The sequence below is a fragment of the Syngnathus acus genome, chromosome 23 (assembly GCF_901709675.1).
Source record: "Syngnathus acus chromosome 23, fSynAcu1.2, whole genome shotgun sequence".
Lineage (NCBI taxonomy): Eukaryota > Metazoa > Chordata > Actinopteri > Syngnathiformes > Syngnathidae > Syngnathus > Syngnathus acus.
The window spans coordinates 3603291-3627970 of record NC_051107.1 but is presented as its reverse complement, the minus strand read 5'-3'; the positions used below and the strand labels follow the sequence as shown (position 1 = coordinate 3627970).

The 24680-nt window shown below is 44.0% G+C and overlaps 1 protein-coding gene, 1 long non-coding RNA gene and 1 pseudogene across 4 annotated transcripts; 2 read left to right on the top strand and 1 right to left on the bottom strand.

Moving 5' to 3' along the window:
* The first annotated feature begins 2868 nt into the window (after positions 1-2868).
* rbm17 (RNA binding motif protein 17) lies at positions 2869-6330 on the top strand. Of its 2 annotated transcripts, none has more exons than XM_037242578.1 (13): positions 2869-2998; positions 3156-3287; positions 3385-3504; positions 3566-3732; positions 3813-3925; positions 4048-4098; positions 4433-4571; positions 4648-4799; positions 4881-4925; positions 5283-5356; positions 5460-5558; positions 5634-5706; positions 6076-6330. In XM_037242578.1, exons 2-13 carry the CDS (start codon positions 3165-3167, stop codon positions 6171-6173), a joined length of 1254 nt encoding a protein of 417 aa, XP_037098473.1. In that variant the 5' UTR covers positions 2869-2998; positions 3156-3164; the 3' UTR covers positions 6174-6330. The 2 variants fall into 2 exon arrangements, with proteins under 2 accessions (XP_037098473.1, XP_037098472.1); XM_037242577.1 differs by having other exon boundaries at positions 4881-4970.
* Positions 3781-23010, bottom strand: LOC119116877. 2 transcript variants are annotated; one of them, XR_005096380.1, is made up of 10 exons: positions 22648-23010; positions 14439-14572; positions 9619-11072; positions 9440-9558; positions 6675-6728; positions 6038-6130; positions 4827-5054; positions 4636-4739; positions 4447-4557; positions 3781-4121 (listed from the first exon to the last, which is right to left on the bottom strand). It is a non-coding gene; the product is annotated as an uncharacterized LOC119116877 (long non-coding RNA). The 2 variants fall into 2 exon arrangements; XR_005096381.1 differs by having other exon boundaries at positions 14504-14572; positions 22648-23009.
* LOC119116874 lies at positions 7423-12669 on the top strand (annotated as a pseudogene).
* Positions 23011-24680: the final 1670 nt, after the last annotated feature.

The window sequence follows — 24680 nt, the reverse complement described above, 5'->3', positions numbered from 1 at the left end:
TATATATATATATATATATATGTATATAAGAAATTGCTACATGGCTACTTATTCAATATTTGAGGGGAAAAAAGCAACTGATGAAAGGGTTTTTGAATCAATAGTGGGAATTAACCTTGACTTTTCTGAGATATGACCTATCGTTTGGCTAATTTTTAGTGAAGTCGTGAGACTTAAAAGCTTTTCATTTCATGCTTATATAAAATACAATATTAAAGTGAGCTGTTTGTCCTCATTACAATACACGTTATAAAAATATCGGTTGTTTTTATTGGGAAGGCCGGACTGGATTAATGGAGCTTCCATTGATTTCAATGGTGAGAAATGATTTGCCATTTGAACGTTTGGAACATAATCAGAAACGAAGTAAAAGTGTTTCTCAAGGCACCATTGTATGTGAACGCGTTATAAGTGCTTGTGCACTGTGTTTCATCAACTTCGACAACTTCCAGTAAATGTTTAGATGGGCAACACTCCAACTTGCTCGGAACGTGACCCGGTTTGCTCACCACCGAGTCTTGATGGGCTGCAGGTGTTCAACAGTGGAGAAGCACGAGGAAATAGTTTCCTTAAGGCAGCCAAGCCGTCTACACTTGTGGCCTGACTCACATCCATAGCACAATGAAACGAGACAGCTGCTGTCTCCTTTTTTTCTGTGCAAAAAGAGTTTGACACCTTTTACTACCTCCTCATCAAGGCTATGACGTAGCTTCATTCAAAGGAATGTCTTCTGGTGCCATCTGCGGCGAATCGCTGGTTCGCGCTCGTTTCCTGACAAAGAGGAATACCATTAGTGAAGATTTCGTAGGATAAGACGGCTCGGCAAGGCATTCAAAGTTGCTGAAAACGTTACTCCCTCGGCTTACATTTTACAAAGGAGGCCGATTCCAATGAGCGCCACCACGATGGCTACCAAAACGCCAACGACGGCTATTGTGGTGATTCCAGGTCCTGCCAATGAGAAGGACTGATTAGAAATAGTTTACAACCAAATATTGAGACAATAAATAAGTCTGTAAAAGCAGAGTCCAAAGGACAGTGTTCAGTTTTTCTTTGGCTTCCTCAAACAGGCGTGAGAATTGTAACTATCCGCAAACCAGTTTTCACAATCTTACATTAAAGAGCAGCTGACAGAGCGAAGTTTCTATCGCTAGCGATCGAATGCCAACTTGGGAACAATAACAACAATAGAGAGAAAACTCACCACCCAAGGAGGAGTTGGTTTGCCAAAGAGAAGCGTCGCTGCTGGTATCATTGATGAGCGAGTCGGCGGGCTCCGATATATTTCGGTGTTTCTCCACGCTGGTGGTGGCGGCTTCTGCAGTATGGACACGTGGAGGGAGCGTCAGGCACATTTGGCGGCATTTAGAGCCTTTTCGGAATACGACGCTACGAGCTCGGCGCGCCTCTCACCTGCCTCGGTGTCGTCGGATGCGCCTCCTCTGGGGTCCCCTGGAAACACAATCAAGTCGTGCATCCTGTAAGCTGCTCGTCGGCGAGGTGATTTATTTCAAGACTTACGTTTGCATACGAGGTTGGGAGAGGACCAACTGCCGGCTTTGCATCTGATGAGGTTGGACGTGCCCGCCGTTCTCAGGTAACCTTTGCGGCAGATGTAGCGGAAAGTTCGGTTGAGCTGGTGGCAGTCTTGCGGCGGAGGCTGGGTCTGAGGCCAACGAGGGATTCCCGAGCACGGGCATTCACTTTGGCCTGGAGGCACAGGGCTGACAGTCAATCGTCGAGCTCGGTTGTTATGCAATTAATAAGCACTCAGAGTAATTATGAAGGAAACCGCAACTGAACCAGGAAGATAAAAAACAAATAAAGTATGCGCTAAAATTGGTCGTCAACGGGTTTAACTGGATTTTTGACAATGTCACTCACGCAAAATTATACAATTAAGAGTTCCGAGTGTGTTACACAACATATGAGTGAAACAAAAAATGTAAAAAAATAATGGAAGCCTTATTCCATTGTAAGCGGGGACACCCTTTTGTAATTAAGCCACAAAAACTTCCCAAATAAACAAAATCACAATTCATCAAGGCACAACAGTCAAACTAATTTCATACAATGATGAACAAAGTATTAATTGGCCACTCTTTAAATTACGGCTCGATAAATTTTTGTCACAAAATCCCAATCGGTTAGTGAGGGTGCACATACTGTAGATCTGTCCAGGATCAATAACAATAATTATGATCATTAAACTCAACACTGGTTATAGATATATGACTTTTGACACTTTTGTTTGTTATTGGGCATCGGTAAGATCCATATAATTTACATAGGAATAAGAATGAAGTAAAAACAGCGATTAATATCTATACAAATAATGTTTGACAAAGACTATATATATAGAGAGAGCTATAAACAAGTGTGAGCGTAGATGGTTTATAGTTTTTGCGCCTTTGGGTTTTTGAAAAGCGCTCTACAAATTTAATGAATTATTATTAAAGTTCTTACCGCTGTCGGAGCAGCGCGCTTTGCCCGCCACGACGCAAACTACAAGCAGAAGTCCAAAGCCCAAAGCCATCCGACAGAATTTACGAGCGAGTTTGGCTGCGGAGTACCCATGCTCGTATTAACTTTCGCTATGAGTCTCCCACGACAGTGCGGAGCCGCCTAGATTCTGACATCAGCTGATTGTGCGGTCCGCCATGTTTGTAGTCCCACGTCCCAAAAATCATCTGCCGTAGTTTCCGGTTCGACAAAAACACATGCAAACACGACAAGCCTTGTATCAAACAAAAAATGTGTTATAGAAATTGCAAAACGTCGATATCATCAAGCAACATATCAAGCACCGTTGTGGCTCAACCGGGGTCATCCGGCCGCTAGGTGGCGCGACAAGTAAAGAAAAAAAAAAGACGTCACGGAGTGTTGTTGACTGACGCGCTCGGTTTTTGCTTCCGTCTTGCAAGAACATGCCTTTTTGTTCAATGTGCATCTAAAAGAAATCAATTCATTCAATTCATATCGACTTAACTCCAAAACGGTAGGTTTAACATTCGTTACAAACTGTATTTCGACAGAATTGCTACGCGGTAGGGAAAGGCCACTGTAACGAACTGTATTCAGCTAACATGAGCTATTTGTCGTGGCCGCTCTGTTACAAACCTGACCTGTTCGTTGCTGGCGACCATCTCTCTCAGGTAACAGCAATGTCGCTGTATGATGACCTCGGCGTGGGTGCAAGTGACACCAAGACCGAAGGATGGTCCAAAAACTTCAAGCTGCTGCAGTCCCAGCTGAAGGTGAAGAAGGCAACTCTGACCCAAGCTAAGGTACGGACAAGCAATTGGTGTGGTTTAAACTAAAGCCCAGGTATCTCTGGTATTTATTTATCAATGTGTCGGAATTTTTTTTTCCATGTGTGTGCAGACGCATCGGACGAAGCAAACTAATGTTTTGGCTCCCGTCATCGATCTAAAGCGAGGCGGCCCCGCCGTTGAAGACAGACAAATCCCAGACACTCCTCCAATTGTCGCTGCTGCAGTCAAGGTCCGATCACCTTTGACTTAAATGGTAAAGATCCCCATTGAAGCTACGCTAAACATTACAGGAGACCGCCCCCGCCGGCTTCTCCTCTGGAGATGTGCTGATCCCGCTTGCCGACGAGTACGACCCCATGTTTCCCAACGACTATGAGAAGGTGTTGAAGCGGCACAGGGAGGAAAGACAGCGGCAGAGGGAGCAGGAACGCCAGAAGGAGATTGAGGACAGAGAAAAGTAGACTAAAGACAGTACAAAATCTGTTCACAAGATTTTTTGGGGGTAGTTCCGTCACACTATTTCATTTATCCCACTAGGAAAAGGAAAGACAGACATGAAGGAGGAGCCCCAAGCGGCTTCTCGAGATTCCCAGCAGCAGAGGAGGACTCTGATGAAGACGAAGATTATGAGAAGGAGCGGCGAAAACGAAGTGAGCGCGTGTTTTGCTTGTATTACCTCATGCATACGACTTGGACATTTAAAAAAACAAACATCTTTTTGTTTAGGAATAAAGTAGACTTACTGTTTGTTTTTGTGTGTCCGCTTCCTCAGGTATGGGTGGTGCTGCCATTGCTCCGCCTTCATCACTTGTGGACAGAGATGGTGAGTGTGACATCCCCTGTGGCCTATCATAGACTACCTGGTTAAAAGAATCATAGTTTAGTGGTCATTTGCAACAGCTTGAACATTGACAAGGAAATCGGACCCTGTGTTGTAATAGCACTGTTTGTCCAGCAGAGGGAGGCATTGTCAGCATTAACGCACGATATCAACTTCATCAATCTCCTGAAATTTATTCAGGGATGGGTAACTGGTGGGACCACACTCTGAGTGGCTCCTTGATTCATTAAAAAATGTTAGTAGCAGTGGTGAAAAATTGTGCCCCCCCCCCCCCCTCCATCATTTAAGTTGCACTTCCCTGATTTAAATGAACAAGGTTCTTCGGCATACCCATACGAGGACGAAGCTCGTCCAAGCAGAGGCTCAAAGGCCGCCATCCCTCCGCCCATGTACGAGGACTCGGAGCGGCCGCGTTCCCCACCCGGACCAACCAGTTCCTTCCTGGCCAACATGGGGTGAGTCCGACAAATCCTTTTACTGCATTGGTACACGACATACACGTTGTCTCACTGAATGTACCTGTTCCTGCAGGGGTACCGTGGCTCACAAAATCATGCAGAAGTACGGCTTCAAGGAGGGCCAAGGCCTAGGCAAGCACGAGCAGGGGCTGAGCACGGCGCTGTCTGTGGAAAAGACGAGCAAAAGAGGTGGCAAGATTATCATCGGGGACTTGGCGGAAAAACGTAAGAAGGATTTTGATGCACTGATACGCTTGAGTTTGAACATCTTCTGAATGCTTCTACTTTGTGGTGTCGCCCGAGCAGCAGGGGCTCCAGCGCCAGTTGCTCCCGAGACTCCCGGAGGAGCAGGTGGGACCACCCAGTTGCCGTTCTGTTCTTCGTTTTGGGGCTCAGGTCACAGCTGCTTATTTCTTTTATTAATACGATATGTTCAGGTGTAAGGTGATCTGCACTGCACTGTTGCTTTTGTGTAATGTTCTTGGAGAGGAGAAAAAAAAAAAAAAGTATTACAAAACATGACGGGGGAAAAAATGATACCACACGAACTCCATAGAAAGTTCTCCAGATGAAATTACAATTGTACTGAGTTACACGCCCACACTTGAACAATACAATTTGATACAATACAGAGTTTTTTTTTGTTTTGTTATCAGCCTTTCGGTTGCTCCATGCAGGAGTTAGTAAATGTTTTTTATTCCATTCTAGTGGATTCCAAGAAGGCTGATGCAAACCCGCTGACAGAGATTCTCAAAAATCCCACCAAGGTGGTCCTACTGAGGGTACGCCTGTCATATTAAACTGTTACGAAATTTCCCTGAAAATCGTTAAGGACTCGTTTTGGTGAGCCGTTGGGTTTTGCTAAACGTTTGGGCCCGTTTTTAGAACATGGTGGGCCGAGGAGAGGTGGACGAAGACTTGGAGGGCGAGACCAAAGAAGAGTGCGAGAAATACGGCAAAGTCATTAAATGCGTCATCTTCGAGGTGAGCGGCAAAAGGTTGAATAGGGACCGTCGTTGGTTCAACCCAGCCTAAACGCGCCTTTTTTTTTTTCCACAGATCGCCGAAGTGCCCGATGACGAAGCGGTCAGAATATTTCTGGAGTTTGAAAGAGTGGAGTCGGCCATTAAAGGTTTGTATGGCATTTCGTCATCTCTGCTACGTCTTTTGCATAACTTCTCAATTATAGTGGGGTGAAAGTGTGTTGCTTTCTAATTGGGTTGGCCCAGATTGGAAACAAAGGTGTGACGGGGCTCCCTGTGGTGTTATATCAGATGTGGCCCAGCAACCTAGTCCAGTCTCCCAGCGGAATTGGGCTTACATCACAATACGGGCAAAGCAGGACATGCGGGGAATTTTATTTATTTTTTTAAATGACGCGGTATAAGGATAATCTGAACCTCATCTGTATTGAACCACTTTTTGTTGCCATTCTTTCGGTGTATTTAGATAGATTTATTTACCTTGACACGGTTTGACTGTTGCCTTCTGTCTTCCGCAGCTGTGGTGGATCTGAACGGACGTTATTTCGGCGGGCGGGTCGTCAAGGCCTGCTTCTACGATCAAGACAAATTTCGGGTTTTTAACCTGGGCGAGTAGTCACCAGGTCGTCGTCTCCTGTCATGTAAATACACCTGTTTTCTATTTTCCTCATCTGTTGTATGAATTGTGTGTAGTTTCAATTTTTTTTTTTTTGGGTCATAGTTCTGAGATGGAAAATACCTTTTGTCTCTAAATAATAAAGGACTAAAATTCATTTTTATTTTGTCTTGCAAAGTTGAGTTCATGAGATGACATTTTTTAGGAGAACCTACTTTCCCTGCTGCAATTTTGTCTCACAGTGGTGTCTCCAGAGGGCAGAGAATTTTAACTTCGCCCCAAGTCCATTATGGGACAGAGCCTCAGCCTCATTCCCAACTTATGTAAGCGCTCCTCTCGGGGCTTTTGTCTGGCAAGACATCAGTCAGGAGCAGATGACATCAGTCAGGAGCAGATTTCATCATTCAGAAACAAATTGGATGGTGAAACGAAGAGTAACCCGTGAGGGATGTTTCACTCTTTTATTCATTTTGCTCTTTCAATGTAAACAAAGTGACAAACCTGAGTGAGAAGTTAACCGGCACTTCCTGCGCAGTACACATCGAAGCTCCTTTTCTGAAAAGACAAACACATTTGCCAAATACACTTAGCTCACGTCATTAATGTTTTTTTTGTGTAGCCACGAATGACGCAATGAACATTTCATTGGTTTTACCTCCAGAAAACAAAAACATTTAATCTGCCAGTGAACATCTCCTGAGTTCGTATGTCCTTAATTTGTAATAATAAAAACATGTTTACGCCATGGGAGATTTTGTGTCCTGAGGCTTGTACAGAACTGGTATGTGTAATATGTGTAACTACATCCACGATGACTAAGTGGTGCAAGCCTGAGCAGTAGACGAGTGACAATCTTCACGTTTCACTTGGGAAGTCCAAGGTGTGGGGGAAAACAACTAAAAATAGAGCAGGACATAATTACATAATAAGAAATGTGCTTACATTTTTACTATAGTTTTGAAATGAGTAACTCGCTCAAGCCTTACAAGCTCACCAAACATTCCTTGACAGATAATTAAAGCTAAAGCAACTTTACTCATTATTATTTACATTCCTACTATTAAGTGACTCGTGAGATTTATCGGACTTTCGGCTTGTCCCATCATTTAAAATACTATTTTTGAGCCACTAGTGTTCTCGTCGTAATGACCATAATGTCCGCAAGGTGGTGCTACTGCCCCCCCATCGCTCATGACGCCACCGTTTGTGTCGTCATCCCAGTCACGTTGCCTCTCCACCAGGCAGGCTTAAATAGCGGATCGACGCCGCAGACCGGCAGATTAGCTCTACTCAACGCTCCAAGCGGCCTCTACCGTCACTAGCGGATTGTTTTTCTTGCTCAGGCAAAACTTACAACGCTTCATTTTTATTTTTTTTTATTTTTTTGTGTGGGTGTGTTAGAATCGCCGTGCTTCCCACTTATTGTGTGCAGCTTTTCCAAGTCTTCAAGGAATGCCCAGAGAGCTGACCCAGAACAGGATCCAAAAGATCTGGGTTCCTACCAAGGATGATAAGCCGGCACCCCGTAGAGGTAAAGTACATTATTGAAATGAAACATCTAATATAGAATGAATAGGATTTGATATTACTATGACCTCTTTGATGTGCGACGCCGCCTCCCCAATTTTTATCTTTTTGTTTATACATGATGTTTCTGTCTACTAATGTGATTATTGAAGAAATACATTAAAAAAAAAACTCTACAATTATGGGTTGCTGGTTATGAACGTGGGTGCCGGGTGCACTTGTCCGACAACGGCATGCACGGCACGCCTCGACTCGTGCGTGACGAGACACAAGTCGCCATGGTAACCGCATTGCGTCGCAACCCGGAGTGGGATGCTGCTGCAAAAAAAAAAAACTCAGCCTTTCATTGGTCGGTGGCCAACGCGTGTATATGGCGCGATACGGATGATTTTTTTTTTTGCATTCTTTCAAACTGAGCAAATGAAATATTGCATTTGTTAAGATACTTTTTTTTTTTCTCAAGCATATTCATATTTTTAAGCAGCTTCTGAAACTCAAACAGTAGTTTACAAAAGTAGAGGCAGTGTTGCTTATATTTAACCACTCTTCCAAAGCCTCCAGTGGCTATTTTTGCAAAAAAAAAAGACTCAAGTCTAAATCAGGTCATGACATGATATTTTTTTTTGCAGCAAAGTATGTGCTTCCAACTGTCAGAGCTGGGCCAGACCTGCTGGCAGAGTCTGAATGTCAATTACCGCCCTTAATCCCTTCTTCCCGTTCATGTGGTTCTTGTGTTATGGAAACAAGATTAGTGAATTGGCACTGCCTATGTTTATTGCGGTGCGGTAACAGAGGCACTTAAGTTGACTTCATGTGACGTCAAGAAATGCTTAGTAAGCTGCAGAATATGCTAACAGAGGTGACATAGTAGTTTGTTCATGCGTGCCGTGCAGAAAATCAGGCCATTCGTGTAACGTAAACTGTTGTCCCCCACAGCGGGCGGCGTCCCCCACATCGCCAACCCCCCGACCGTCATCGTGATGGTGGGCCTGCCGGCTCGGGGCAAGACGTACATGTCCAGGAAACTCACGCGCTACCTCAACTGGATCGGCATGCCCACCAAAGGTACGCACGCCGGCCGGGGCGCCCGCCGACAAAGCCGAAGCGTCTTCTCATCGCGACGTTTACCGCCCGCAGTCTTCAACGTGGGGGAGTACCGCAGGGAAGCGGTCAAAAACTACAGGCTCCTATCGATTTCTTTAAGTCGGATAACGAGTGCGCTGTCAAGATCCAGGGAGTAAGTGGATGCTCTTACGGGAAATACAACATACAGTGTTTGCGATTAAAAAAAGAAAAACTAAAAAAACATCTTGGCTTTCAGACAATGTGCCTTAGCAGCCTTGAGGGACGTCAAGTCCTACTTGCAAGACGAGGGAGGCCAAGTCGCGGTAAGTTTCCCATGATGCATCAGCGGTACCAGAGAACTCAGACACAAACTAAGACGGAGCGTCTACGGCAGGTCTTTGATGCAACCAACACCACGAGGGATAGGCGGGAAGCTCATCTCCAGTTTGGCCCTCGAGAATAGCTACAGGGTATGTGGTTACCATGGCGACCGGATGGATTGGGGGGGGGGGGTCTGGTGTCTCTTCATTTACCCCTTTTTCTGTCCAGATCTTTTTCATCGAGTCCGTCTGCGACGACCCGGGCGTCATCGCCTCGAATATCATGGTGAGTTCACGATAACGTAACTGACCACAGCTGAAATTTGCATTTTGATAGTGACAAATAAATCTGACCTTCTTCCAGGAAGTGAAGGTTTCCTGCCCAGATTACAAAGACTGCAACAAGACGGACGCCGTGTGGATTTCCAAAGGAGGATTGAATGTTACAAAAGCCAGCTACCAGCCTCTGGACCCTGATCAGCACGACAGGCAAGAAACTCATTTTCAAAAAGACCGGCTCTCGATTGACATACTTTGTTTTCGGTTCCATTGTTAATCGGGTTCTCGACCTGCAGGGACCTTTCCTTCATCAAGGTGATAGACGTGGGCCGCCGCTTCCTGGTCAACCGCATCCAGGATCACACCCAGAGCAAGATCGTCTACTACCTGATGAACATCCACGTCCAGCCGCGCACCATCTACCTGTGTCGACACGGAGAGAGCACAGACAACCTGGAGGGGCGGCTCGGGGGCGACGCTGGCCTCATCGCCCGAGGGGCAGGCAGGTAGGGGATATTCCGAAGCTTCAGTGCCACGTTTGGAGGAATCGGGCGGTGATTTTTTTTTCTTCTGCGCTCTCCATTGTAGTTTTCCAGCGCCTTGGCTGGATTCGTAGAGGAGCAGCAGATGAAGGATCTGAAGGTCTGGACCAGCCAGTTGTGCAGCAGCATCCAGACAGCCGAGCACCTGGGGGTCCCGTACGAGCAGTGGAAGGCCCTCATGAAATTGACGCAGTGGGTGTCACTCTGGACGCAACTTTTTTTTTCTCCCTGCATAAATATTCACATTTACCGACTTTTTGTTTTTTTTTAGGGATTATGGTGAGGAGATGACTTACGATGAGATTAAGGAGAAGTTTCCTGAGGAGTTCGCCTTGAGGGATGAAGATAAATACTACTATCGCTACCCCCGCTGGAGAGGTAGGCTTCTACAGAGTTCGATACAAACTAATAGAGATGTAGTAATCCCGACTTTTGTTTTTTTAGCATCATCAAAACCCCCATTAGTCCAAAATACTGGAAGTATTACAACTGCAGTTGAAATAAACGAGGTTCCGAAATTGACCCTTGTGGTACTCCTCGTGCTTAACTTGAGATGACATTCACTTACATTTTGTTGACTCAAGTCCTACCAGGGACCTGTCCAGAGGGTGGAGCCGGTCATTATGGAGCTGGAGCGTCAGGAGAATGTGCTGGTCATCGCCACCAGGCTGTCATGCGTTGCCTCCTGGCCTACTCCTGGATAAAAGCGCAGGTGATGACACTCATCAATATGCTCATGTAAACCACAAATCACCAATCATTTATTTTTTAAATATCGCAGATGAGATGCCCTACCTGAAGTGTCCCCTTCATACTGTGCTGAAGCTCACCCCTGTGGCCACGGTTGCAAAATCGGTCCATCTCTTTGAACGTGGAGGCAGTGAATACTCACAGAGACCGACCCGAGGTAAGACCTCCTCACACGAGTACCGTTTATCTGTACCGTTGGATATTAAGTCGAATTCTGCACAGGAGGTGAGGAGAGGTCCGGGCAGCTTGATCCGGAGGAACAGCGTGACTCCTTTACCACCCCCGAGACCAACATCAAAAAACCTCGCACGACAACCTGGATGAAGCTCCCATCCAGGAGCTTCCTCGTTCGGTGGCTTCGTTGGCACTCTGCAGCCCGTCGCACCTCCCGCTAACACTGGCCGGCCAGGTGAGTCCTAGCATAAACAAATCAGTCGTGGGTCACCCATCGGTTTTTTTTTAACTTCAAATCTTCCTGTGCTGCCTTCTCCTGCTTCTCCAGCACTGGCTGGGCAAAGTTTGCCTGTAAGTATTCATACAGCAGCTAAGTGTGACTGAGGGGGGAAAAAAAAATAATAATTCAGTGTCTATATTTGCTATGCTATTACTTTCAATGGATGGAAATGATAGCCGCCTTATAGAAGTGAAAGTTCTCATGCTGTTGCGCTGAGTCAGACTGACTCATCCGTGTGTCTGGTTTATTTTGTGTGTTTATAATAAAATAAAAAAGGCGAACCGTCCTCCATTACCTGGAAGTGGTCTCGCTCTTCCCTCGAATCATTCCCTCGTTTTATGACAAAGTGCTAACGCACGTGAGGATTATTTAAAAATACCAGCAGGTGACATAACCGGTAGTTTGTAGGCAATAGGCGGCATTAGGCTACCGCTAAGCGCATACCAAACATTACAAAAACGGGTGGAGTTGAGTTTTAACGTTGGCTCGGCACATTTTGTGTTTGCAGAACCTGAGGAGACACTCATGACGCCCTGCCGGTCGCAATGAAGCGTCGACGCGGCACCCGCCGCCCTTCACTCAATGTCTTGACACAATGAAAGTTATTCTACAAAAAGCCTTTTTACATGGAAAAGATGACATCATTTCCCCCCCCCCCCCCCTCTCTCACATTGGTATATTTTAAATCTTTAAAAAAAAAGAGGGGAGTGATTTTTATTTCAGTTTTTTTTCCTTATCCAAAGAAGCAAAACATTGTCACTTTTCATGCCTTCCTTCAAGATTTTCCTACGGGGGGGGGGGGGATTTAAAAGTCAGTCTTGCCGTCGTTCACACTGGAGACGTTCACTGAATTGTATTTATTTTACACTGGACTTTTTTCACCTTTTTTTTTTTTATGTGGGTGTCAAGGCGGAGCCAAATTGTTGAATGATTTTGCACATTTGGGACGCATTTCGAGATTTTTGTTCATTCCTGAATGTGCTTCAACACAAGCCGCTTGATTTTAAACGGAGGTCGTTCTTGCCGTAGAGTGCCTGTTAGCGCTTGTTGCTTCGCCTGGTTCCGTTTTCCACATTTCGTATCGTCGCACATTGGACGATTTCGCGAACACGCCGACTCAAACAGGGTCTTGTCACTCTTGGGGCAAAGGTTATTTTCGTGACTGTCTTTGTCCGCCGCACGAATAGAAGCACCTCTATTTTTCTGATAACAAAGCGTGCTGTTAATAATATCTTTGTAAATATGAATAAGTGGAGACGGATGTTGACTCTCTTGGAAGGTTTGAATGAAAATATGTCTTTTTTTTGTACTAATGTGGCGGAACTTAAAGAGCAAGCGGGGTTTGTGTATAGGAAGAAACTGCTTCTCACCGTTGGCATGTTAGTACAATCTACTTGAAGTGTTTCTCTTTTTTTTTATTCCAATTTTATTATATTCTCTATTTATTTTCTATGTAGTTTTTGGCACACACAAAAGGGAGGAGGGGCCTACTATGCAGGCAAGGACAGTATGTTGTACTTGATTTTGCATCTGCTGGACCAATAAAACAACTCAAAATATTTTGGTGTATTTTCTTCTATTGTGAGTCAGCCACCTTGTCTTCTGATAAAATGACTGACGCAATTCAGGACCATGTTGCAGGCAATGGATAATAAAAACGACTAATTCAAGGTGATGTTTATTTATGTCCACTGTGCAGAACAATTTGGATTCCGACCCCCCACCCCCTCCTTACTGATATTGGTGTTAATGCCAGTTGGCTATAAATATAACTTGGCTCTCTGATGAGCTGAGAATGTGCCTGGCCTCCTATTTGGGTCTCCGTCTTACTCACTCAACACCTAAAGAGACACAAGTCAACATTTGTGGTGAGTTGTGGTCAGACTGAGCATTTGGGTGTCTGTGTGCTCGCCATCAGGTCCCTCAAGCGCACGCACTCGTACACACGTACACTTTTGGTGACATCACTGCAGCGGCTCATTTCTCGCCAACATTTGGGTTGCCGCCAGTATTTCACAAGTACCGCAAATTAGGCAACGGCAATTTCCCCCCGAAAATGTCTTTGGAAAGGGAGAGTACATTTCTAAAATGTATCTTTGCTTGTCCTTCTCCGGGGTCCAAATTTGTTGGCACGCATTGCTGTGGTTGCGCGAGCTGCTGTGTCAGGCCTTTTGAACGGTAAAACGTGGAGCCGCTAAGCCGCCCGCTCCGCAAATAGCAGCTTTAATGCCGCGTTAACGAAGGGGCCGGCGCTTTCAATCCCCCCCGAGGGTTCCAGTCATGAAGGTGTCCGCACCTCAAACGTCCTCTATTTGCGTTCCGCCCCACGACGACGACGACATTTGACAAATTCCGGCAGACTGCGACATTGGACACGGTCGGGTCTTGCCGCTCTTTATCATGACTCAGCTTCTGTTATCTTATTAGCGCTTCCTTATTAGCCGTGCATGTGACCCGGCGTCCCGTTTGTGGACGAGATTACTTCAGGCTCAAACGCACGAGCGCGAATCGACTCTTTTGACCTATTTCAAACGCATCGCGACGAGTTTCACAATTTTACGACATTATACGGACGAGGGCACGTGTGAAGGTTATTGGCTCAAGGCCACCGGGGAAAGCGCCGCTTGGCCTCCGAACAAGCTCAACTGGTTTGAGCGACTACGTGATTCATTCTTTTGATCAATCCAATTCAAGAGTAAACAAAAAAATAATATGAATGAAAAGACATCTTCCTTCCCAAAACAATTATGAATTTCGGTTTATTATTTTATTGATCATACCTGTTGTGGTTAAGTAACTAAAATAACTAAATAATAAAAAAATATATAGATTGTTTCAAATTAGTACAAAACTACAGAGTCTAAATTGTATTATGCTTATGAACAATACGTTGCCTGTTTGAATATGTCCAGTTTTACCTCGCTTCGCTCTTCGTGCAAATTGCTCGTTCTTTGTGTGCGCAGGGTATTGACAGCTAGATTTCCGTGTGAATGGAGAGGATAAGCCGAACATGAATGGAGAGGAGGGGATTAAATATCCCCGATTGCACCGGCTTGGAAATAAAAGAGCCTTTTATGGCATTCCGCCGCGCAGTTATGCGTCCAACACAAAAGGCACAATACTCGTCTTGATGAGTCACCCTACAGTTTTTTGTTGTGTGTCATGTTGACATTCTCCTGACCTTGTGTTTCTACGCGGCTAATAGGGCTAATGGGATAGGTTGTTGTGGACACGCTAACATCAGGGGTGGTGAAGAGGACAAGGAAATGAGAAGGTGAAGGAAGAGAGGGAAAAGTGGAATCCACTTTAACTTCGATCCTAACCTCACCTCGTTCCCAATTCCCGCATCAGGAATAACCAACCGGAGAGATGGACATGCGGAAGGTCACGTACGTTCCAAAATGATGAACAAATGGGCCGATGTTTCGAAGGTGTGTTGCTGTGGCACCATGATGACACTTCCTGCAACACAAGGGAGAAACTACTCAGTGTCGTCACACTCATCTCCTTCCTTCTGTGACCATAAAAGCCACTCGTAAAGTGACGTGACATTTTTTGTGAGACGTTGGACTTTTATCCAAAGTCCCACAAACGAAAAAAAAAAATCTAGCATTGTCCAATCCTTACTAACGAGGTCACGGAATTATAAAAACATAATTATTTAACGTTTTTTTTAAACGCCGTTAACATCATGAAACATTTCTCGTTAACGGAAGAATACTCCTTAAACGTTACGACATTGCTCGGTAGCCGACTTTAACAATGGTTAACAGGACTTGCCTGACAAATCGGAAGTGTCACAACAGAAAGTTGCTTTAGGGGATATCGGGAGCAATAAAGCCATAAAAACAAATGATGGTTATAGTTAGGACGGGACAATCTGAGTGAGAAGGGGAAAAACACCGGAATGAATTTGGCTCCATTGTGGACGCAGAGGCACGAGGTTTCCTCAGAGTATCGAAAGTTCACTCATTGTGCTCCCATTGTGAGTCAGTCGCAATTTTGTAAGTGTGTATACGCAAGAGCGGTTTGCACAAAGTTTCCCTTCCACTGACCTCTGCAGAAGGGTCGAAGATCGGTCGAGGAAAAAGGCCTCCAATGTACTAACGTAACTTTTGCTCAAAGCGGCCAAGGTCCATGCATTTTTTAATTTCTTTGCTAACTTGTGCTAACTAACGGATGCTAATTCGGACGACGGGGTGAATCGGGTTGGCTTATGTCATAGGTCCGAATCTAGCGCGAGGCCAATTGTGTCACCTGGTTGCTCTGTGTACAAACAGTGGCTCGTTGTTGACTCTGTAGGTCGACGACTAATAAGCTTACGCAACTTCGAGAACACGCAGTCCCGCTTGCCAGCATCTTAATCGCAAGGCTCAATTCGGATTTTCGGCTCGCTCGCTGAACTGGCTGGGTGAAATTTGGTCTCTTGGTGCTCAACTAGCCAGACATGAGAGTCATTGTGATGTTAGCGAAAAATCTGACGCTACTATGAAGTTCCCAAAGTTTACAGTACACAGGAAAAGACTGTGTCAGGATGACAATCCGAAACGGCTTCCTGCCGTGGCGCCTTGTTGACACCACTCGGTGATTTGTTGAAGCGGATCGCTCACGTTTTGACACCACAATGGCCTTTCCCGCACCAGACTTGACCTCCACTCTTCCCACGCCACCCGCCTCAGAGCAGCAAATAAACTTCAGCGATGACACTGCGTTTTGTGATTTTCTGCTCTCTAAAAAAAAAATAGCTCAAGAAGTATATTTACAGCCTTTTTTTTTTAGTCTGCGTGCGACTCTCTCTGACACCATTTGCCGTTAGCAAGTCCGTGCAAATGAGAGCAACAAAACTCTTTTCCAGTCTCTTTAACGTGTCAAGTGTTGACTTTTTCTGGAAGTGTGACTAAGCAGAGGAGGCAAACATTGACTTTCAACATGTGATCATTCATTTGCAAACGCTTTTAAGCATATGCTAACCGAGTTGACGCGAGGCCACCTTTAAAACTCATTCGCTATGTGACCACCCAATTTGCAAATGATGAGCACCGCAGAGGTCAGGAAGTGCACGTCGGCCGTGACCGAGTGCTTGAACCTGCAGGAGCGCCCCGTTTAATCCCATAGTCTGAGCGTCTCGTGGTCAGATCATCGTGCCCCATAATCTGGACTAAAAGCCTCCTGTCATGTGAGTTTTCCATGGAAATAATCCACACATGTGGATAGTTTCAAGATGACTCACTTTTACTACAACCTCTTGCATTGTGAATGAGTCAGACCGCCCATGATAGGAAGGAAACTGTTCCACTTTGCTGCCGCTTGTTCATATGAAGGGAAATTGCGCCCTCTTCTGGACATACGATAAAAAAATAAAAAGCCCAGTAAATCTAAATGATTATTATGCATGTACTGACAAAGTCATTGAAAAGCAATGCTTTAGTCAGTAAAAAAAAAATAAAAATTATTAAGTGTACATTGTAATGACACTAAGCATTGCAAGTAGTTGGAAATTCAGCAGTAAGTTACAAATATTTTATCTACCCTAAATTAAGCACACGTTTTCATTTAAATATTTATATAACAATAATTAATACGACTTTGGAGGAATTTTTGCAATTGCAGTGGTGTATTAGTAGACACATGCAGTGCCGCGACGAGCCACAAGGTGGCAGAAGGCTTGCACAAAATGTCAGTTGGATTGCCCTAACAATTTATTGTATTATTTATTAAGTCTTTTTTTTTTAATTGATACGTCAATATTACAAATAGTGCACTTAAAAAGTCTACACACCCCTGTTCACTGTCTCTCATTTGTTAATATTTGATTGGTTAATTCACAACAAATCCTCTGTTACAAGAGCGCGCACACTTGTGCAAACGCTTTATTTCAGTTGTATAGTCTTACTTCCTATGTTGAAAAATATTTGAATCGTCATTTCAGTAGTATAAAAGTCACATTAGGGCTGAAAATGTGTCATTTTTTTTGTCACACCATCCTGGCATTCAAACTGGGGTGTGTAGACTTTTTATACCCGCTGTATTTATTTATTTTATATTAGTGCTTGTAAAATGAACGTAATTACAGTATATAATAACAATAGCCGACATTTAAAGGACATAAAGTCCTATAAAGTCCCCTTGACGCCAACGAGTTTGAACAGAAACCCTAACAATCATTCGTCAAACATAAACACGTCAAATGTGAACGTCGAGAGTGGGTTTTATTTGAAAATGTAAAATTGAAGTTTTCGAGATCATAAAGCTGTCATATGTACAGTAAATCATTCGCATCTGTATGAAAATTTAGTGGACACCACCTTGGGAACTGTACGCCTTTCCCTTGACACATACAGTAAAAGTCACGATGCACTCCGGGGAATTTCGGCTCTTTTAAAAATTCCGGACGAAAATAGAGGCAGCAAAAATATATACGTCTGACCTTACAGAATCTTTGAAGAGAGTTATTGCTTAATTTTCAATATCAAGAGTGAAACTGATTTTCATTCGTTAGGAGGAACGCGGTCTCACGGGCTTCTTTTTAATCCACTTGGAAATACTTGAAACTTTTCCAACAAGAAAAAAAAAACTATCTTCCCTCCCATCACATCAGTTACAAGGGAAGGAAGCCATAGGTTATTTTCATGTTTCTCACAGCAGGCTGTTTTTCCATAATTGGGCCTATAAAATGATTACGCAGTAAACAGACAACATCAGGAATAGCAAGCTCACTGAGAAGTCCGACAAAGTGCTCTTCTGACTATTCTTGGAAAACACTTTCAGATTTTTTTTTTTTTTTTCTGATTGTATTTACAGACGCAGAGGGAGTCTGTCTCGGAGAATGTTAATGTACGTATGAACACTTGTGGCTCAGACACGAAACCACACAAGTAAACTAGCGAGCTCAAATGTCAATTTTATGAGACCCGAAAGGTCTTACCAACTACGTCCTCTAGGGGCAATAGTGAGCCACAATACAACACTATAAAAATCTACGTGGAGTTTCTACGTTTATTACTGAACGTTCGAGGCTAATGACAAAAAAAAAACTCACTGATAAATTCAATTAATATGCAGATAGATAGAGAGATAGATGCAGTTTGACAAAAAAATGTTTTGAGAGTTGGCTCAATAATAAAACCGTTTTTGTTTCGCTTCATTGTGCTACTCCTGGTGTGCACACCGTGGCCACCAGGTAGTATAATAGAAACACCTGGGAATGGTAATAATTGACGTCATTAATGATTAATTCTTTGCAGAGGATAAAGAATATATGCACACAAGTGTTTGTGTTCCAATAGCATCACTAAAGCGAGCAACCACTTTCATACGCTGCTTGTATTCGGTCCTTCACAGTAATGTACGGATAAATTAAGGATTGATGCAAAATATACTCAGGCTATGTTTACCGAGAGTGTGTAATCTCTGCGTGCAGTCAGATGAGCGGTGATTAACACTCATCTCTACTTCCTGATGGATTTAATACTGAGCGTAGCGTGACGACAGCATGGAGAGGATGTGACCCAATGTGGGCATAGTGGATGACCCCCATCCCCACTTCTCCATCTACTTTGCGCCCGACAGCCAGACAGAGACATTTCATCCAATAATCATCATGATGCTAAATAATCATGAGTCTGGCCAGCTTGGAGGTTTTGGATTTACGCTTGACACACATAGCAACAGTGAACAAGCCGGATGGGTTAGTTATTTGATCGCTAAATCGCCGTTTTCTTTTTTTATTTGATTACAGCGTGTTATGGTATCATTTCGATCGGATTATGCAATGCAACAAAACGGATGGCATGGGCGAGGGCGCTTTTACTGTTTAATTGATATGCTGTTTTTTGGGAGGGTGTAAAATCAAGATGATCAAGAAGTGCTTCTTAGACAAAGCTTTTTTCTCTCATTCAGAAAAATCCCAACGACTGTTGCTGTTTGCCACCATTGCTCATTGGCAGAGGGAAAGCCGGCGGGCAAGTGCATGGCTTGCAAAATACTCATGGAAGCAGCTTCTTTTGTGTCACTTAGATTACGTAACCCTTTTTTTTGCGCAAAAATGCCAACTGAGCTCATCACCGGTTCCGAAATGGCCTCAAATCAATCGACGATCTCGGCGCACTGTTTTAATTCTTAGACGGGACAACTTACTCAAAAGCTTGACAGTGTTTGTTTTCCAGCTCAACTCCGATGATAAATCTTCTCGATAGCGTCCATTCATTCCTTTCCAATGAAGAATCCATTCATTACTAGGCATGATTAACGGCCCGACTCGGTTGGGATAATTGTTGCATTTATCGCAGCGGCTGAGAAGTCTTCAAAAGACAAAAATGTACGACTTGTTCAGGAGGAATAAAGACGTTACATTTACCGAGCCAAACACTGGATTTATTCAAGCCATCGTAGACATAAAAGCAACAGTGCTTAGCTTATGACGCTTAGTAACAGGACGATATGATGCTCTGATATCAGGCTTATACTTTTTACAGCCACTCGAGGCTTATTTGTTTGGCGTTGGGAGCTCGCCAATATAGCCCATGATGTTACGCTAAAATGACACGGAAGATCTTGACTCAAGATGAAAATAAAACAAATATTTAGTCTGCAACTATCCACGTTGACTTGCACACTTCAACGCAATAGATAGGAGCACTGACGCGTCCCGAGCTAGCTTCTTTCAAGTCACATCACTTTTTTTAAAATATTTGACGGGGGAAAAAAAAAACTTGTTATTCAAAACTGGATTATATAAAATGAGACTGGAGGCTTGGAAAACATGATCGAAACAGCTCCCGCATCCCGAGGCCGAGAACAACGATGCATTTGGTATCAACAAACGATCGTGAAACTTATTTTGACAAGACACAAAAGTAGCAGAGGATTTGTCCGAAACATGAACTCAATGGGTAAGTCTGTTTTTCCAATGCATTTCGGTAGTGTGACGTCACAATGCCAAAATCTTTTCACGCTGACTTGGTCGATGACTTCGGGGGATTTTTCAAATGAATTGTTATGATTGTTTCTCATGTTAAGATATATAAAAATATTTTCGCCTTTAGGTTTTTGACGATTTTAAGAATATCAATGAACGAGTCATTGTTGAAAACTTGAAAAGAATGTCCTGCTGGTGAAATTGAGCAAATTTGCTAGCTAGGCTAAACATTTGTCACGTTGGGCTTTCGGGCTAGCGAGTTTATATCGCAGGAAACACATGACATTTAATATCGGATATTAGGTGCTTTTATTTTCCACGGGCAATCAAGTTGCAACCGGATGTAATGAAAGGGGCTTAAGGGGGGGGATGTGAGGAAGAGCAGATGGTTGAGACAGATGATGGCATGCGTGAGGAAGCAATCAATAAATCCTTGCTGCAACGACGACAACTCATCGTGATGTTCACCGATTACGATAAATCTTGTGACGTCTCAATAAAGAAATTCAAATAAATATGAATGTTGACTTTTGTCTCAATGTCTGTTACAAACTACAAGCTAGCAATCTTAGCATCAAATCTAGTACGTTGGTGATCTGTCATGAGATGTGTTTAAAATGTAAACTATGCGCCTTGCCGCCTTTTCCTCATTCACAGGCAGCTTCCGTGTTTCAACGTTGACATTTTAATGTTGTAATGCGGTTGTTGCGGTTTGTGTTCGTACGTCGCTTAACTGACCCGGCTGAACTTTGAACTTACTATGTGATACAATCAGAACTCCCAGCATAGCAGTTCTCCATGTTTGTTTATCAAAGACGTCTTTGTTTTCCGAGTCCCTGAAACGTGTCGCGTAGAGCCTTTGGGAAATATTAATGTTGTGCTGTCTGCGAAACATTTTGGACGTTTGAGAGGCGGGACGGGATGACAGCGGTGAAAGAGTGAGGCCGAGAGAGAGGAGCGTGTGAGAGACTTGTCAAAACTTGGCCCGTCTGCTGCCTCACCAACTTCCTTTCAGCATACCACTCTCAGCTAGAACCCTGCGTGTGCTTGCGTGCTGGCTCTCCTTAGACTATCGTCAGTGCGGCGCTTTTAAATTCAGGCCTTGCTCCCGTTCCCGAGCGGACTTGACAGCTTTGATTGATGCCCATATTGATGTGAAGCATAGCAGAACGCATTACAACCTATTAAAGTGCTGAAAAAGTGATGCGGCACTGTACATACAATGGCCTAAAAGGAAACAAAACAAAAACACGCTACAAGTGTAAAAACTGTGAATTAGTCGCACACACGAACAGACACGTCGAAAATCAAGTTTGCGAGCAGCCTTCGAGAGCTCCTCGGGGACCCTTGAGAGTTCTCAGACGTCACTTTGAAAATGAATACGCAGGTTTGTTGTTGCGCATAAATCAACTCCCATCACAACACAATCATTTTTTTGTCTATTTATGGTGCGGTATTCATTGTGGCCTTAAAATAATCTATTTAGCGGTTTTGCGCAATGCCGTCACGTGGCAAAATGATTTAGCACCGCGGGACGACGAGGGCGGAGGGACAATTTGAAAGAAATAAAGAGGAAGACCAACGACAAATAATGGAGATGAGGGGTAACTGGAAGAAAGATCAGGCGGTCTGAGATGCTAATTTGGTAAGTGATCCTTGAAGGGTCTACTGCGCTCTCACTGAGTTTGTGTGTGACACACACACAAGCACAAGAGAGCTCGTTTATGAGTCCTACTTTACTGGTCAAAATGGGGAAAAAAAAAAGACTTTTGCACTTTTTTTTTTATCTTTGAGTGACATCTGAACAAAATAGTTGGTGGGAAATGAAAGTGCGAGGTCACAAAAAGCTCACAGGCAGATTATAACAAAGCCGAAATATGAGCCCGGGGGGGGGGTCAATGAGTTGGTGTGGTCCGGCAGGGTCAAAAGGAAGTCTTGGGTCAGTTAGCTTGTGATCACCACCTGGGGAAAGTTTGACGCCTGAACTCTTCATTTAAGTCATTTGGCGTTTATTGCAATGAATGTATTTTTCGGACATAACTGATGTACAGAAAGTTGCTTGGGAAAAGTCTGACCTAATCCCATGCGGGGGTGGGGTGGGGGTGCGGTTTGGGTCAGTGGTTCGGGTTAGTCGAGCGGTTACCGTCCGGTGGTCGTGTATGACGTGAAAGCGAGGCAAAGACAGAAATCTTAACTGACAAGCGGTCCCAAAGGTCAAAGTTGAAAAATATCATCTCGCTTTCAAATCCGTGCAATGACTGACACACATGCGCAAAAACAACAAGCAGGATGATTTGATTGTTGCCGTTTTTTGGATCGATCCATTTAACCCGCATTTATTAGAAATTATTTCGGTGCGTTCCTCGGCTTTGGGGAATTCGGGTGCTGAAAAAATGCTCACTGTGCAAATAAGGTCTGCTGTCACAGTATTTCAATCTGGTTGTGTCTTTTCAGCAGCGAGGGGTGGAAAAAAAAAAATGGGGAAATTCCTTGCGCAAAGAAAATAAACTGGGTAAAGCTCATCTTAAAGCAAACAGCGCGGAGGGCACAACTTGACAGTTAATGAGGCGCAAAGAAAACACTGGAGTGCCTTAAAAGCATGAAAAAAAATATTAGTCACCTGGTGTATTGTGCTCCTGACGAATTCCATGTCTAAAAATACGCTTAAGCATTTTCATTTGTGTTAACTTCTCCACTGCAAAAACAAATGCGAGCCGATGCCAATTTGAGTGAGCATCGATGCTGGTACGTCATGTCCGGAAATAATGAAAATCCCCTGTGGGAGCGTCTTGTGGAGATAAATAGCGCAGCTGGTTTGGCCTCCACAAGTAAAATCCACTTCAGGTCTGATCCGAGCGATACAAAGATGTCAATTATGGCTAATTTCAGCACGCCGCCCCGACTTGCCCGACGTCGAAGTATACGTGCCACGCACGCTATCGTTTCCTTCCTCTGGATCGGAGGGAATGTTGGCGAATGTTTGATCTGTTACCAAGGATGACACAATACACTCCAAAAAAAGTCATCAACACGCCGTCTCAGCAACAACATAATCTGGGTGTTGCCTTAGACCCTTTAACCCCGCCCCTCTTCCTCCTCCTCGTCTTTGTAGAAGACCCTCCAGCGGATGAAACCTTGACTGAGTGAACAAGAGATGGAAAGTTGAGTCAACAATAAAAGCCGTCGCATTCCTTTCTCCGCCGGGTTGAACTTTTGTGTGCGGATCAACTTACTACAAACATGTCATCTTTAACAGATATAATTCCCCCCCATTGTACCATGTTATTAAATTGGATAGAAAAAAAAAAAAGGGCGCATATTAGCAAAAGGTTTAACGTCGTCCCCACCCTGCCGCAGATGGCCGCCATCGCTCACCCCGAGGTGACGTTCGTCTTCCTCTTCTAAGGGGGTCGACGTGACAGGCGCTTTTGTGCAGTGAAGGTGTCATGTGACCTATGCACGTTACAATTAAGGAAAAAAAACACAAAATTTCCTTTTTCCATCCTCAGTAAAATTGACAATTTCTTCTATCATTCCGCTACTGAATACAAATTTCCTTTTTCCATCCTCAGTAAAATTGACAATTTCTTCTATCATTCCGCTACTGAATACAAATTTCCTTTTTCCATCCTCAGTAAAATTGACAATTTCTTCTATCATTCCGCTACTGAATACGAGTCACTATTGCTTCCTGCAAATCAGATTACGCAACATGCCGGACCATCAAGTGAATGCATCTGTTGAGGATTACACGCTTCATTCATCCATCACGTCCAAAGCGCAATAATCGCCGTATCTTTTCGGAGACAGAATGCATTTTATAAACTCCCCAATGAAATGTTTACGACTCGCTGTTGCTTCACACACTTCCTCGCCCCCCCCCCCCCCTTCTTTACAGTTGCCTCTACCTTTTTTTGTTGAAAGGCTTTTATTTATTAGAGCACTTACTCTTGTGTTACATTCCTTCGACAATCCGAGAGTTGTTCGTGGACTTATCTGACCGGGCAATCTAACCCACAAACTCTCTTCCACACACACCTTCTCTCTCTCTCTCTCTCTCTCTTTCTCAAACACAGAGAAGAGAAAAAAAAAAAATCTCCTTTCTCTTGTATTTGGCAAGTAAACCGAACCTGCGACCTTGAGTTAACCTTCCTTTTCTATCCTCGTCCTTCTATGCCATCCGCTGAGTTCTTATCCTCTCTAGTTTCTCGCCATCGTGTTGGTGGTCACATCTTCTGAAATGATCGCCTCTTGTTTCAGTTTTAAAAAAATTCCGACTTGTGTGTGATGCTTTTGTGTGTCGCCGCCAAGCGATGATCCATGAAAGTGGGAATTCGACCCAGACACCAGTAAAAAAAGCTCGGCCCCGATACGTGAAGCCAAAAGCAACCGGTCCATAAAACAAATGGCACAGAAAAATGGCAGAATGTCCGCTTATTTGTGAATTATCGTCGCGAAAACAAGGCTGATGTATGCTCTCACCACAGTAAATATTTTCCAGACTAAAACAGGAAGCAGTGTCATTACCAAGACAGAGTTATGACAACATCGCTCAACTACTGTAAATTGACTGCTACTTGTAGCTACTCGTTGCCATTAACGTAGTTAAAAAGCCCTTTTTCCATTTCTCTTCAACCCACCGCAGGTACTTTG